General features: G+C 54.3%; 6 protein-coding genes across 6 annotated transcripts; 3 read left to right on the forward strand and 3 right to left on the reverse strand.

The window, feature by feature from the left end:
* Positions 1–346: 346 nt before the first annotated feature.
* CCOS01_16051 (eukaryotic aspartyl protease) lies at positions 347–3108 on the reverse strand (the record flags this gene model as incomplete). The annotated part of the gene is made up of 4 exons (XM_060464189.1): positions 347–2346; positions 2394–2747; positions 2833–2960; positions 3017–3108. 4 exons carry the CDS (start codon positions 3106–3108, stop codon positions 347–349), a joined length of 2574 nt encoding a protein of 857 aa, XP_060305244.1.
* Positions 3109–3719: 611 nt separating this feature from the next.
* Positions 3720–4247, reverse strand: CCOS01_16052 (uncharacterized protein; the record flags this gene model as incomplete). The annotated part of the gene is made up of 2 exons (XM_060464190.1): positions 3720–3961; positions 4016–4247. The coding sequence occupies 2 exons, from the start codon at positions 4245–4247 to the stop codon at positions 3720–3722; spliced, it is 474 nt and encodes a 157-aa protein (XP_060305245.1).
* Positions 4248–5529: 1282 nt separating this feature from the next.
* CCOS01_16053 (uncharacterized protein) lies at positions 5530–5829 on the forward strand (the record flags this gene model as incomplete). The annotated part of the gene is made up of 1 exon (XM_060464191.1): positions 5530–5829. A coding segment is annotated over one exon (300 nt), but the record flags the coding sequence as incomplete, so codon positions are not given.
* Positions 5830–6397: 568 nt separating this feature from the next.
* On the reverse strand, positions 6398–7015 carry CCOS01_16054 (uncharacterized protein; the record flags this gene model as incomplete). Its single annotated transcript, XM_060464192.1, has 2 exons — positions 6398–6564; positions 6904–7015. 2 exons carry the CDS (start codon positions 7013–7015, stop codon positions 6398–6400), a joined length of 279 nt encoding a protein of 92 aa, XP_060305247.1.
* A 310-nt stretch (positions 7016–7325) lies between these two features.
* On the forward strand, positions 7326–8131 carry CCOS01_16055 (uncharacterized protein; the record flags this gene model as incomplete). Its single annotated transcript, XM_060464193.1, has 3 exons — positions 7326–7458; positions 7595–7763; positions 7963–8131. The coding sequence occupies 3 exons, from the start codon at positions 7326–7328 to the stop codon at positions 8129–8131; spliced, it is 471 nt and encodes a 156-aa protein (XP_060305248.1).
* Positions 8132–9010: 879 nt separating this feature from the next.
* CCOS01_16056 (uncharacterized protein) lies at positions 9011–11448 on the forward strand (the record flags this gene model as incomplete). Its single annotated transcript, XM_060464194.1, has 2 exons — positions 9011–9080; positions 9140–11448. 2 exons carry the CDS (start codon positions 9011–9013, stop codon positions 11446–11448), a joined length of 2379 nt encoding a protein of 792 aa, XP_060305249.1.
* Positions 11449–12599: the final 1151 nt, after the last annotated feature.

A 12599-nucleotide genomic window follows, 5' to 3' on the forward strand; every position in this document is an offset into this window, starting at 1 on the left:
GTTCAAACCAGCTCGTAGCTAGACTCTGTACTCTCCATCTCCATCTGGGATAAGGTTCCCGCTTCGCGCAATCAACCAAGTCCTTTCCCAAGCCCAATTTTGTGGGCACCTAAACGCCGGCATGTCTGCATGCTGATATCCCTGTGTCCCCCTTTCTAGGGGGACATCCTATCCCAAACTCCTTCGCTTTATTTTGATTTATTCGAATCTGAAAAATCGGACTACAGAAAAAGAAAGAAAGAAGTAGAAATAGTGCCGGCCGCTTTCTCTGCAGTCGTGCATTATAAGTGGTTATTTGTAAAGATCAAGTCATTTTTCTGGAAAGAATGGCAGGCTTTTCATGTTGTTAGTTCTCCCAGCTGTAGCGACGCTCTGCCATCTGGGGAATGTGGATGAATTCGGAGCCGTCGAGGCGTTGTAGGCTTCGCAGAGAGGTTGATTCCGCTTGCTGACTCCTCTCCTCATCTGGTAGGCTCACTTGTCTCGTCAAGTTGTCCTGAGCCATTAGCTCCTCCTCGAACTCGGTCCAGTTGCTTCCCAAAGTATCGGTAGATAGGCGATGAGCAGTGAGGTCCTCAGGCACGGCAAGGTTGGTCCCGTGAGAGTATGCTAGCGGAGGGGGGACCACCTCGGGCTCTGGAAGAGACACGTTCTCTGGCAAAGGACCCAAGCAGACGATGTTTGATGGGTCGATTGGTGCCCTTTGATGAGTTGATGAAGGCGGTGAAGGAAGGGCAGGCAGAGGAACGTTTGGCGGCATAGGTGAGAAGGTGGCGCGGGTTGCTGTAAACGCCTCACTCTCGGGGGACACAGGTTGAGGCAGTGTGTTGCCAGGGTTGCTGACAGTGAAGGTTGGTGATGGGTACGACGGACCTTCTGTCAGGGGTGATGGGAGATCAGATAGGCGGTTCGTCCATTCTCCAGCGCGGGGGCTCATGGGCGATGGCAAGGAGCCATGGGTTGACGAAGAATTTTCGCACACTGTGGGAGACGAAGGCGAAGAGGCAGATGCTGGGGACGAAGCAGGTAATAACCCAAACTGTTCAGGTCTGAAAGTCGCGACAGGGCTCGTGTACTGCATCGGCTTCTCGGCAGGCGGAAAGTCGGCCGGATTCTCTGGAGGGGAGTACGCCGGGACAGGGCCTTGAAGTTGGAACTCTACTTTTCTCCTCGCAAGCTCGTACGCGCTCACATCTTGCGTGTCTTCCGTCCCGAATTCGGTGTGCTCATGGACCGACTTGTTGTCGTCTCCGTCCAGCTCGACCGGACCTATCGGTGCAGGCAACTCGTACACTGCGTGGTTAGCATCAGCCGCAACTTCCACAGGCTGGGCCGTGCTGCCCATAACCTCGTGTGTCGATACGCGCTGAGTCTTCTTTTTGCCCCGCACTTTTGTGAAGAACTTGCCCATGGGGCTTCTCGGCGACTCTGGCATAATTGACGACGCGGCATCTTTCCCATCTTCCAACGACCTAGTCATCTCCTGCGTCTTTCGCTGGCGGCGACGGTAGAAAAAGAAGCCAGCAAGCATTATCAGGCAAGCGGCGATCACGCCTGCCGCAATGCCACCCATTTGCGCTGTCGAGAGACCTGTATGAGAATTTACCTGGGCCGGCGGTGGGAAAGGGCTATTGCTAGGCTGCACAATACTCTTCAGCTGAAAGGATTGCAGAGGAGCATCCGGGAACAGGGCCTGGTGGAGAGAGAACACGCCTGTATCGTACTTGGTGATCAAGTAAGCCTCTTGAAGAAACGACCTTCCGATGATGAACGTATTGGTCAAGTTGGAGGCTCTTCGAAGAGGGAAGTAAGGCACTGAAGGTTCGCCATATTTAATCGTCTCGCTCTGAAATGGATATCGCAAAACTTGCGCAAAAGCTGCAGCTGTGATTGTGATGTTGACCACGCCCGGTACGGTGAGCGGGTGGCCAAAGTCGTCACTGTTGTCATGGCTAGAAAAGGAGAAGGTGAACGAGTAGGAAGATGCGCCGGCCTTAAAGTTGGCATACTGCTCATCGGTGAGAGTATACAGGTTGAAGGTGTTGTTGTAGGTCAGGTTGAATGCACTAGCGAATTCATCGCAAATAGCGTCAGGGAGCCAAAGAAAGGGGGTTGAGCTGTCGATCATGGCACTGAAAGATGTGGACATGTTGGACAAGATTCTCGTCTTAGCATCCCAGCCGCTCGGCATCTCCTTGCTTTGTGGCACAGTAACTTCGACGCCACGGACCAGGGCGTGAGGCAGACCATCGCTCGGATCCAGGGAAAATTCGTTGTTATGTGGGACAAAACGGCTCGCGTCGTAGCCTCCCAGAGTGACAGAGCATGGCGTGCCAGACATGCCCACTGCAAGAGTTAGTATACGACCAAAGAAGCGGATAGCATGCACTCACTATAGTAGGCGCCAGCAGTATAGCCGTAGCTGTAACTGGGGATCCATCCGTAATTCTTGACCGCTTGCGTTAAGGGTGATTCGGCAACCTGATTGCCAAAACTGCCCTTGGTGATGCCGAGTCCGAGATATCCAAGATAGTAGTCGGTGCTGTTGATTGACGCGGTCACAATGTTGTCCATGCTCATTCCATCCCCAGTCAAAAGCGTGCTTGAAAGCTTGTCCAGTCCATAGTCGCCGTTTCCCCCATAGCCGAGATAATCAAGGCCAAGCTGCCATGCGCCCAACGGATTCCAGGATTTCGAGTCGGCAATGGTGAACACGTTGCCTCTGGCGGTGTTGCACAAGGGCTCCTCTTCATGAGATATTAGTTCTGACATGTCTAGGTCAGAGCGCGAGCTGGCATCTATGCGCTGATGAATGACAGCTGAAATACTTACTTGCAAGACAGCCACCGGCTCCAATGGCCCAGAATTCAGACAAGGACGTGCTCGCAAGAACATTGACAGACTGTCCCGGTGTGCCGACTTGGAACTTCACTGTTGACCAGTTGCCGTCGACGCCGTACCTTGGTTCAGTTAGAGATGAGATTGCGGGCCCAGTTTAGGAAATGTCTCAGCGTACCAGTCGGTTGAAGGAGTGAGAGCAACTGCGGATTGACTTTGTGCGCGAACGATGCCAGCAAGCGCCGTTGCGACAAAGATTGTTGGAAGCATGTCGTCGATCTTGGGACGGAACCCGGTGGGTGGTTCATTCGAGGTGCGCCGAGTCACCAAGGCGTCTTTGCGATGTGCATGAGCGTCCCGAGGGAAGGGCTGGCAGTTCGAAGGGGCGTCTCCATGAACCAGACCTATCGTCGAACCGTGTTTAGGAAACGCTTTCGTATATCCGTATGCCGCGTGCCTATCCCAATGCCTCACGGATCCCAAGGCTAAGAAATTTTGTGGTCGAACGAGTGATCAGCCGTGAAGAGCAGAAAAATTGGGAGGGGAAGAGGGGGACACGGGCAATTGAACTCTGCGGGATGATCAACAGGAAAAACTAACTTCTGCCATCCATCGGATTGAGTGGGTGGCAGCCAAAGCAAGATAGCGTCCATGGTCATCCAAGCAAGGACAAGCCCGCGCTCTGCCAACTACGGCCAAGGGCTGTGCCGCAACAAGCAAGGGAAAGCCGGAAGGCCAAATGGCACGACGAGGGGTGAGACAAGGACCAGGCCCCCGTCCAGCACCGGTCTGGTGGTCCCGTCGTTCTTGGGAAAGCTGGGGACCGGGGTACAAAGCAGGCATCCCTGTCTTCTTATCGACACACAGTGCTTTTGCCCGCTTCAGGAAAAGTGCAGAGCGCGGCAGAGCCATGTCAAGCCCTCCCTTCTCAGCATGGCGCTGCCGCCGTCGCGCCTCATCGACGACCATGTGTCCGCCCCGCAGATGGAATGAGACCTCCCGCGCCGACAAGAATCAGCAGAGGCCCGAGGGAATGGCCGACGGGGCTTCATGAGGCTGCCGTCGCGGGCGGCGGGAGGGGTCTTTCGACACGGTAGCGTAATGGGCCAGTGACATGGGAGGCAATCCGTCAGTTGACTGGTTCTGGAGACGACGGAGAGAGACTCCATCAGCTTACCTGGCGAGCAGGGGGGATTGGGATTAGACGCGGTAGGCGAGGGCGACGGAACTTCATCCGTCGATTCGAGGAGAGAGTCAAGACCTTGGACGACTCGCACTTCAATCCGGAAGAGCCAAATACAGTATAGGCGCCTCTCGTCTGTTGGCGATGGTCTGGTATTTCTCTTGGTAGCACAGGCATGCATCCAGTCTGCCGATTCCATGACAGAGTCTCTTAAAGTTTTGGCCATTTCTGTAGCGGGACGCTCAACCGGTGATGAAGAAGCATGTGTAGCGTGAGCGCCTCGATAGGCTACTTTGGCGTGTCTGGCAGCGGTAAAGGATTCCATGTGAGGTAAGAAGGGCGAGGAAACCCGCTAGCTTGGCTACAGTAGGCTTTTCGAGTGTCTAGACCTCCTTTGTCTCTATCCGTGGTGTTGCTCCTCGAGATGCGACAGACTACAGGAGTCCAACGAAGCTGCAGTCGGGACGGCCGAGCAGTTTGCTAGCCAGGCATATTGGTAGACAAAGCCACTGCAGCGGATAATCCAAGGGGTAGCAATCTCGATAGACGTTGAAGGTTTGCGATGGCAGGCTTTGGTTTATGACCAGTCACATGTATCAAGTCGCCTGTTCAACTTTGAAACAGAGAGCTACGGGTTCATGACACAGGTTTGCTGAGCTTTGATGGAGAGGAATTAGCCCCTTCTTACAGTGGACGACAGACTGTCGCCGACAATGCCGATGTGTTCGTTTTGCCTTGCAAGACGGTGCTCATGCTGCCAAGGGCGTAAAGGCGAGGCAATATACCTGAGCCCTGGAGGGGCATGGAGCTGAAGGTCCGAAGCGAGGAAGTCCCTGGATTCTCCCGCCGGATCTTGTCCCCGTTGGCCTCCAGTCCAAGGTACCTTTAGTATCCTTCAACGTAGGTGCAGATACATGACATGACTTGGGATGCTTGAGAAAGAACACCCAACGATCTTACATAATAAGGGGAAACCGGGGAGATAGCAACAACGACCCATGGGCTTTCCGCGACTTCCAAGTCCCAACTTTGGTTTGTTCTTTCCCAAACCCCAAACGGCGCCTCTTCTACCTCAAGGAGGAAGGAAGTTGGCGACCCAAGCCATCGGTTGAACCGTGCACTCAATACTCCCGCATAGTAGTAGGTACCTACAGCAGGTGCAGGTTGTCACTACGTACCTGAAGGTAGCCACTGCCGCATTGATTGCCTAGTACCCACTTCACAGGCTCAGTCTGCCCTGCCAGTCAAGCACACTTGGCCGGAGTCTCCGTCTCTTCCTTTCTCTTCTCCTTCTTCCTGCATATTCAATATTCAACCATCCGTCATCGACCACGACTAACAAGACGCTATTTTCTCAACGGCACCGGTGAATTGACGGACAAGCCGCCATTGACATCTCGTGAATCACAGCTGATGTGAGACGAGTAGCCGAGTGCAACTAAATTTTCATTGCGTTCCAAGTTCCCCCTCTTCCCGAATCCCAAGAGATTCGGCCTGCGACACTGGCCCGGCTTGCAGACATCGACCCGGACCACCGACCACAGTTGCGGCCACACGACGTAGCAACAACTGCACATCATGGTCCCGCAAGGACGGGTTGGCCTCGACCCCAATGTGACGTGGGCCAACTGATGGATCCTTTATGCGCGCCCTTCTTCAACTCAATTGCCCTCGCGGGCTCTCGCCATTCATTGGAATCATTGCCAAACATCCGCGCCACAGCTGAACGATATCCCGACGTCTTATCACGTTGCTTATATGCCAATCGCCAGGGACACCTCTATTCTGGGTTCGCCTGCGTCCTCTGACATCGCATCGCCATTTCGACTTTGTGCTTCGCTTCACTCCATCGCCATCCTCGTCGCCTGTTCGCCTCGTCTCTTACATTTTGCCTCTATTGCCTGCTAGCGTCAAGACATGTTCGTAGGATTGACAGCTTCCGCTCAGACGCTTAGATGACTGTATGGCATCCACACCTACCGCCACTGCCGACCGGCCCGCCTCCTTCAGACTGCCAGCATCGATAACGACAGTGCGTTGACTGCTCGTTGCCTCCCCACAGGATGGAAGCCCAGTGCCGGGATATGGGAAAACGCCCGCGCTGAATCTGTCATTCGTCGAGCTCCACCCGCTGTCGATAACTTCAAACCTAGAAAATCTATCGGCTTCTTCGGACCTCACCTCACTTTTCACTCAACGCCAATTTGAGTTATAATAAAGGCTATAGCTGACAATCAAGAGCCGTGCGAAAGAGAGATCAACAAAACAAGGTTTTCACTTTCAACGTTGGAATTTCATCAACATGATACACCTCATCAGCCTAGCCAGGCACAGAACTGACAGTACCACATGCACAACCTGGCCGCATGAGGGGCGCTAGCCAAAGGCAACCGGAGAGAGGGTGCCGCGGAACTCAAAGCTGCTTGTCATTCCCAAGCCTGTTGTTCCGCCCTCCGTCGGCGCGAGGCCTGCGTCTTCGGCACATCCTCGCTTGTCGTCCCTCTGAACTGGAACCTCCGGCGGCGTCAACGACCCATTTGCACCTGTTCACATAAGGATTGACTAGTGACGGTTAGAAGTCCAATTCCAGTGTCATATCTGTCCCTCTGCCACTCACGAAGGTACAGACTGAATTCCGTAGAACGAACTGCAGAGAGCCAATTTCGACACCCCTGACTCGCAGTCTGTGCTTAATACAAACAGCGGTCGGCAAGGTCAAATTGATCGCCAGCATGCCACTAAAGTGTCCTGTCACAGCGCCATGGCTCGACACTGATCAACTGCATCAAGGTGCGTTGGCTCGTCGCATTGGCTGAGTGCCGCGCAAGAGTGCAACGCGATACACTGAAGAGAAGTCAAAACGCGTCATCTGGTACCGGTACAGCGTATCAGGTTGCTGCGGTGCCGTGGCCTGATGTCGGTCTTCACCGCAGCTGTGAGACGCAGGTCGGAAATGGCGAGAAGCCTTCCATGCCGTGGCGCCCGTTCACTCATTGCCCCCACGCGCAACGGTGCGCTAAACATGGAGGCCGATTACGGACGATTTATTCGTCATTTTGGAGTGGCAGAATTGGATGGTATCATCCAATCTCTCTCCCTATGCCGAGCGGAGAAAATGCGCTAGACCTGTCTTGATAGACCTGGGTTGACCCTGTTTACAGTTCTTCGAGCACCAGGTGACGAAGTTTGGCATATCGAGACCTCGAAATCAATACTCAAAGTCCAAATCGGCAGAACATATGATAACCAACTACTCTGACGCCGGAGTTTCATGCCACGCGCAGGATCAGAGTATAGTCATACCATGCCTACCTCCACGCCACCTTTCGATCAGCCCTACATTACTTTATCGTGCATGTCGACATCCGCGTGCCGTGTCAATGGTCAATGGGAAGCTGCTTGGTTGCGTTACACGGAACATAGAGTGGACTTGCGGCGTCAATACTGCAAAATAGGCCAGCACGTTGGGCAGTCAATCTCACCCGACGGATAGGTTCAGGCCGGACCTCTCTGAAGTCTGAACCTCTTTGGAGACATACGTAGTAAACAATTCAAGGTGTCTGCATGTCCTAGACATTTTTGCACTCCGCACATTTAGACGCACATCTCCCGGACGCACGGTGATTGCACCCGTGCACACTAAGGTAGACTTCGGCTCAAGCGGACCACAACAAATTGTCTTAACCCACCGTCATCGCCGACAACTATCCGAAGTGTCTTGGTGGGAGGATGGGCAGACGAGGTACGAAGCTAGTTGAGACTACCAACCAACCTCTTTACGGAGACAGAGTGTTATAGGCTTAGCCTTTCAACCACTAGCTGCAAACGCATTGTTGGCGAGGGTTTCTCGGTGTGCCTGCGCGATCTTCCCATATGCCTTTGACAGAATGTCGATCATTTCCCCTGCCGCTAATTACTGATGGCTACTATATTGCTACCAGGTCTTCGCACGTACTCATTGTCCGCCATGAAGCAGCTCCCCAAATTATCTATGGAGTGCTCGTCCTTATGGTCATAAATCCACAATCACAGACGCAAGTTGCCATCAAGCAAATCTGCGTGGCTGGCCCCTCCCTTCGATGGAGGCCGGATTGTCTTAGACATTTCTAGCTCACGGCCAGCACTGCCTTCGGTTGACACTAAAGACTAGAGGAGAGACACTACAGCACGTTTCTTGACTCGAACATCAACGAATGGAAGCGAACCAAGACGATACTTTTCAGCCGTCATTGACCAGCAATGGTGGACTTTCCGATGAACATTTTCCCCCTTGCAGCCGCACACCGTCTTCTTGTGTTCTGCTCCAAGGAGCACTGGCACCAAAGTCTTGCTACTTAGACAGAGCTCGTAGTTGAAGACCGAGAGTCTGTAAAGATGCTCTCCTACTTAGCGCAACTAGAGCAAAAGCTTGGGGATGGCAGTACCGCCGCCGGTAGCAGCTAAAGCTCCGGTGCCACTCTGTCGCGTCGGCCCCTTGTCCTTGAAAGGTAGTTCTTGGTGGTCACCGCGACGCTAGAGGCCCAGCCGCGTCGGTTTTGATTGACGGCGGGCCATTTCAAATGAGATGGCTCCTGTCACTGCTACACTACATCAGTGGCACACACAAAGCCGGGAAGTTAAGGTGCCATGGTGAACTAACTAGCTGGCTGGCTCCCCTGTTCTTCCTCCCGAAGTTGCCAGGTTACGCGTCGGCGCACCCACCTTACGGTCCGAAGACAGCAGAGAATATGAACCCCCTCTACGCCCTAATCGCCGCCCGGCGCCCGGCGTCCATGGCCGTTTCCTCGCAACTTCATCGCCCGTGAATCCCGCTTCATTCCAGACCTTGCAATGAGTGTGTGGGCTTGACATGACTACTTCAGAGCCACGAGTACTTGGTAGTTGTCGCCGTATCAGTTCGTGCGTCGCGGTTACAAGTAGAGTTGACCGTCAAAGGGGGCAAGGATGCGTGGGAGAAGGCGGGACTGCGATTCGAGACGATACATCGATATGGAACTCCTCAAGCTCGCGTTGCTTTCCCTGGCGGCATTCTCGAACCCAGTCCAAGCCCTTCAAGTTGGTAAGTTGGCAAATATAGATCTTCTCTCAAAAAAGACCGAGAAGCTGACTGTACGGCAGTAAATCATATTCCTCACGGCAGGAGACAGGTCGTCGGCTTTAACAGCACGACATCATCGGCCGCAACAAGCTCTGCACTGCAAATTACGTCTTCATCTACCAGCTCAATCACCCAAGCAGGAAACCCGTCAACTAGCACAGTCGGGACCGAAATACTCTCGTCTACCTCAATCACCCAGCTAGCAGGATCTCAAAGTTCGATAGGGATCTCCTCGGTAAGAGGAGAGTCAGGGATAGGCAGCTCATTGTCGACGACATCAGACGAAACCAGTTCGCAGATCTCGGCCGCCGTAGGAAGCATACTGACCCTTACCAATGGCACAACGCAAACCACAGCCCTTGTCACCGCGACAGATGTGATGACCTCGCAACCCAGCAGATCATCTTCATTCACTGGAGCATTGACACCGTCCACTGCTTCTACTCGAGATTCGACGTCAGTAGGTTTCAACATCGCGGCCTCTGGCAACCAAACTCGTACTGTGTTCACGGCGTCTTTACCGGCAACTCCCACGAGTGTCAGATCATTCTTTCCTATTAGCAACGTTTCAATATCCGCGTCGCCCAGCGGGAACTACACGAATGGAAATTATAGCGGCTCGCCCACAGACGACGGCGGGGGGGATTATGTGACTTTGACACTCAAGGGTGGTTACGAGCCACCTGTTGTCTGCATATCGACTACACAAGGCGCCGTACCGACAACTTGGTCAATAGTATACACGACAACAACGACAATCTTCGGGGATCCGACGGGTTACACTCCACCGGAACCCGAAATCACGATCCCAATCACCTGCAGTCCTGCAGGTCTGGAAGAAGGCAAGGGTAAGACAAAAGTGTCTGCGAGTGTTTCGTGTACCTCAGAGGATGGTGTGGATATTTGCACAACCGAAGCTCCTCAGTTTCCAACCTTCAGTTCAACTCTTGGTCCAGAAACGACTGTTACCTTTGTCACTACGGCCAAAAATCCCTCCGTGGTCTTCTCACCTATCAGTACACCCCGATATGGTCACGATCCTGAGACACAAGCCCCGCAAAACAGGCGCTCATCTGCGAAACCCACAGCAGAATCCACGCCGAAACCGACGCCTTCGACTCAGTCACCCAATAACGATCCGAGACCACCTGGCTCGCCACGTGAAAGTGCCAAGGAACCGCCCAAGGCTACCTACATGATTACCGTAGCGCCAACCAAGATCATCATCAACGACCAAACTTTTACGCAGACCGACCCTTCAGAGACGACTAAGGTGACAGTGAACGGCGATGAATTCACAATCAACCCAAGCGAGGTCATTGGGGGTGGTACGGTCGTCGATCGGCCCGGCAACGTCGGCCGAAGCACCATGATTCCATCCAGCACGGTGGTGGGCGACTTGCCTATTGTGATTGCGCCCGCAGGAACGCAAAACGTTGTTGTCGTCGGTGGGACGACGTTTGGGGTGCAGGCTACTCCCATAACGGCTGTGGTTGAAGGCCAGACGATCACTATTGAGCCATCCGCCGTCATTGTCCCGGATCCAAACGCTCCAATCGGCGGTGCAGCTCCGGTAACGACAGTGGTGAAAGGGCAGACCATCACACTTGTGCCATCAGCGGCCGGTGCTCCCGGGGAAACTGTTTCATCCGGCCGCGCTGCTCCACTGACGACCGTGATCGATGGGCAGAAGACGACAATCCAGCCATCCGCAGTGGCCGTCCCCAAACGAACCGTTTCGATCAGCCGCGCGTCCCCGGTCCAAACGGAGATCGTCGTGGCAGGCGGCGAGATGATTACTGCCATTGGCCCATCCGTGGTCGTCATTCGGTCGACCACGTTTACATACGGACTAGTTTCAACAGTCATCACAAAGGTTGTAGATGACGATACTATCTCAATAGGACCCTCAGGGGTTTCTGTGCGCAATATCACTGTGGGAGGTCCTGGGGCAAAGGCAACGGACACCACCTACGAGATCGTGGGCGGCGCTTCAGTCACGCAAGTCGGGACATCGGTGGTGGTCGTAGACGGCACAAGCTTCACCGTGGGGCCAGGAAAGGGGACAACGACAAAGGTGTTTGGCGGCGAGACCATCACGATTGGTCCGTCCGGCGTGGTCGTTTCGACGATTACTCTTCCGTACCCGTTTGGGCCGACGGTGATTACGACAATCGACGTGCCCTCGACGGCGGCGGCGCCGTCGCCGGTGCCGTCTGAGACGAAGAAGAATGGTGGTGGTGCCGTCAGGCCGGCGAGGGCATTGACGGGGTTGCATTTAGAGGTTTGCATAGCGATCGGCGTCTGGGTTCTGGGGCACATGTTTTGAGACACGCCAGGGGACATGACATGTGCATGTTCAGTGTGTGCTACTGGCGTCGGACGGTTCTTCTTTCTCTTTGGTATAGTGCAAAACAGGGCACAATGGGATAAGCGAGGGTCGCATACATTGTATAGAATCAGGAATGGGGCTCTGCAACGACGGGAAGGGCTGAACTTTTGACACCTCCCAGGGGAAGCGAAAGGAATCATGATGGATGGCGCGATACGACAGGGAACGACACAAGCGGAACGCGGGGTTCTGATGCAGTGCGACCCTGTCGTTAACGACGCCGACGAACTGTATTATTATTATAAGGTACATCTTAGAATGTGAACATAATCCGAGCTACGAAGAGTAGAAGTAGAAGAGCAAGCAGGGCCACCACCAGGAGCGGCAGCGAGGCCACACACTCAGATATGACGCACAGCCATATGCGGGTTACAGGAAATGCCAAGCCCCCACCCCGCGGCCGATGGGGCCGGCCTCCGTCGGCGCCGACGGGCTTTCTGGCTGACAGGTCTTTCTGGGGGGCGAGTGCCGAATGATCAATATGACGCAGCATCATCTCATCCGATCTTTGTGCGTCATGTCCTTGGGGTGAATAACCTGCCAGATTTGGGATGGAAGGCTTCTGGAAAGGGGCACGGGGTGATGTGATTGGTCGCATCCCCCCCGCGCCGGCGCCTTTGCGCCCATGGCCTGCTGGTGAGGTTTGGGGCTGAAGGCGAGGTGGTTCAGATGATACACTTGCGCGAGTCGAGGACCAGATGACGGACGGATTGGACGTATGGTGGTGGGAGGTGAAAGGGTGTTAGGATGGGGGAGAAAAGAGCCTCTTTCTTTAGCGGGTTGGAGGGCGGTAGACACGGTGTGAATGTGCCCCAGGCGAGGTGGATCTAGAGTCTGGGTGCGGGCAGGAAGGGCGTGGAGGGGTAGAGAATGAGGGGTCAAGTTTGGGATTTTCACATGGCTGCCTTACAGACGTCACGGTTCCCTTGTCTCGGGGAGGACGAGCGACGGCTTGTTTTGGCCGGCGGACCACCCCCTGGAAATCGGGGGGCCGCATCGCGACCGGCCGTGGGTTCGCTCTAAAAAAGAATACACCCATGTTATTTTTCAGCCTTGGTGGTTCTCTCTGCGTCTAGTTCTTCTCTCTC

Source organism: Colletotrichum costaricense, assembly GCF_030867565.1.
Source record: "Colletotrichum costaricense strain IMI 309622 chromosome Unknown Scaffold_27.1, whole genome shotgun sequence".
In the NCBI taxonomy this organism is placed as follows: domain Eukaryota; kingdom Fungi; phylum Ascomycota; class Sordariomycetes; order Glomerellales; family Glomerellaceae; genus Colletotrichum; species Colletotrichum costaricense.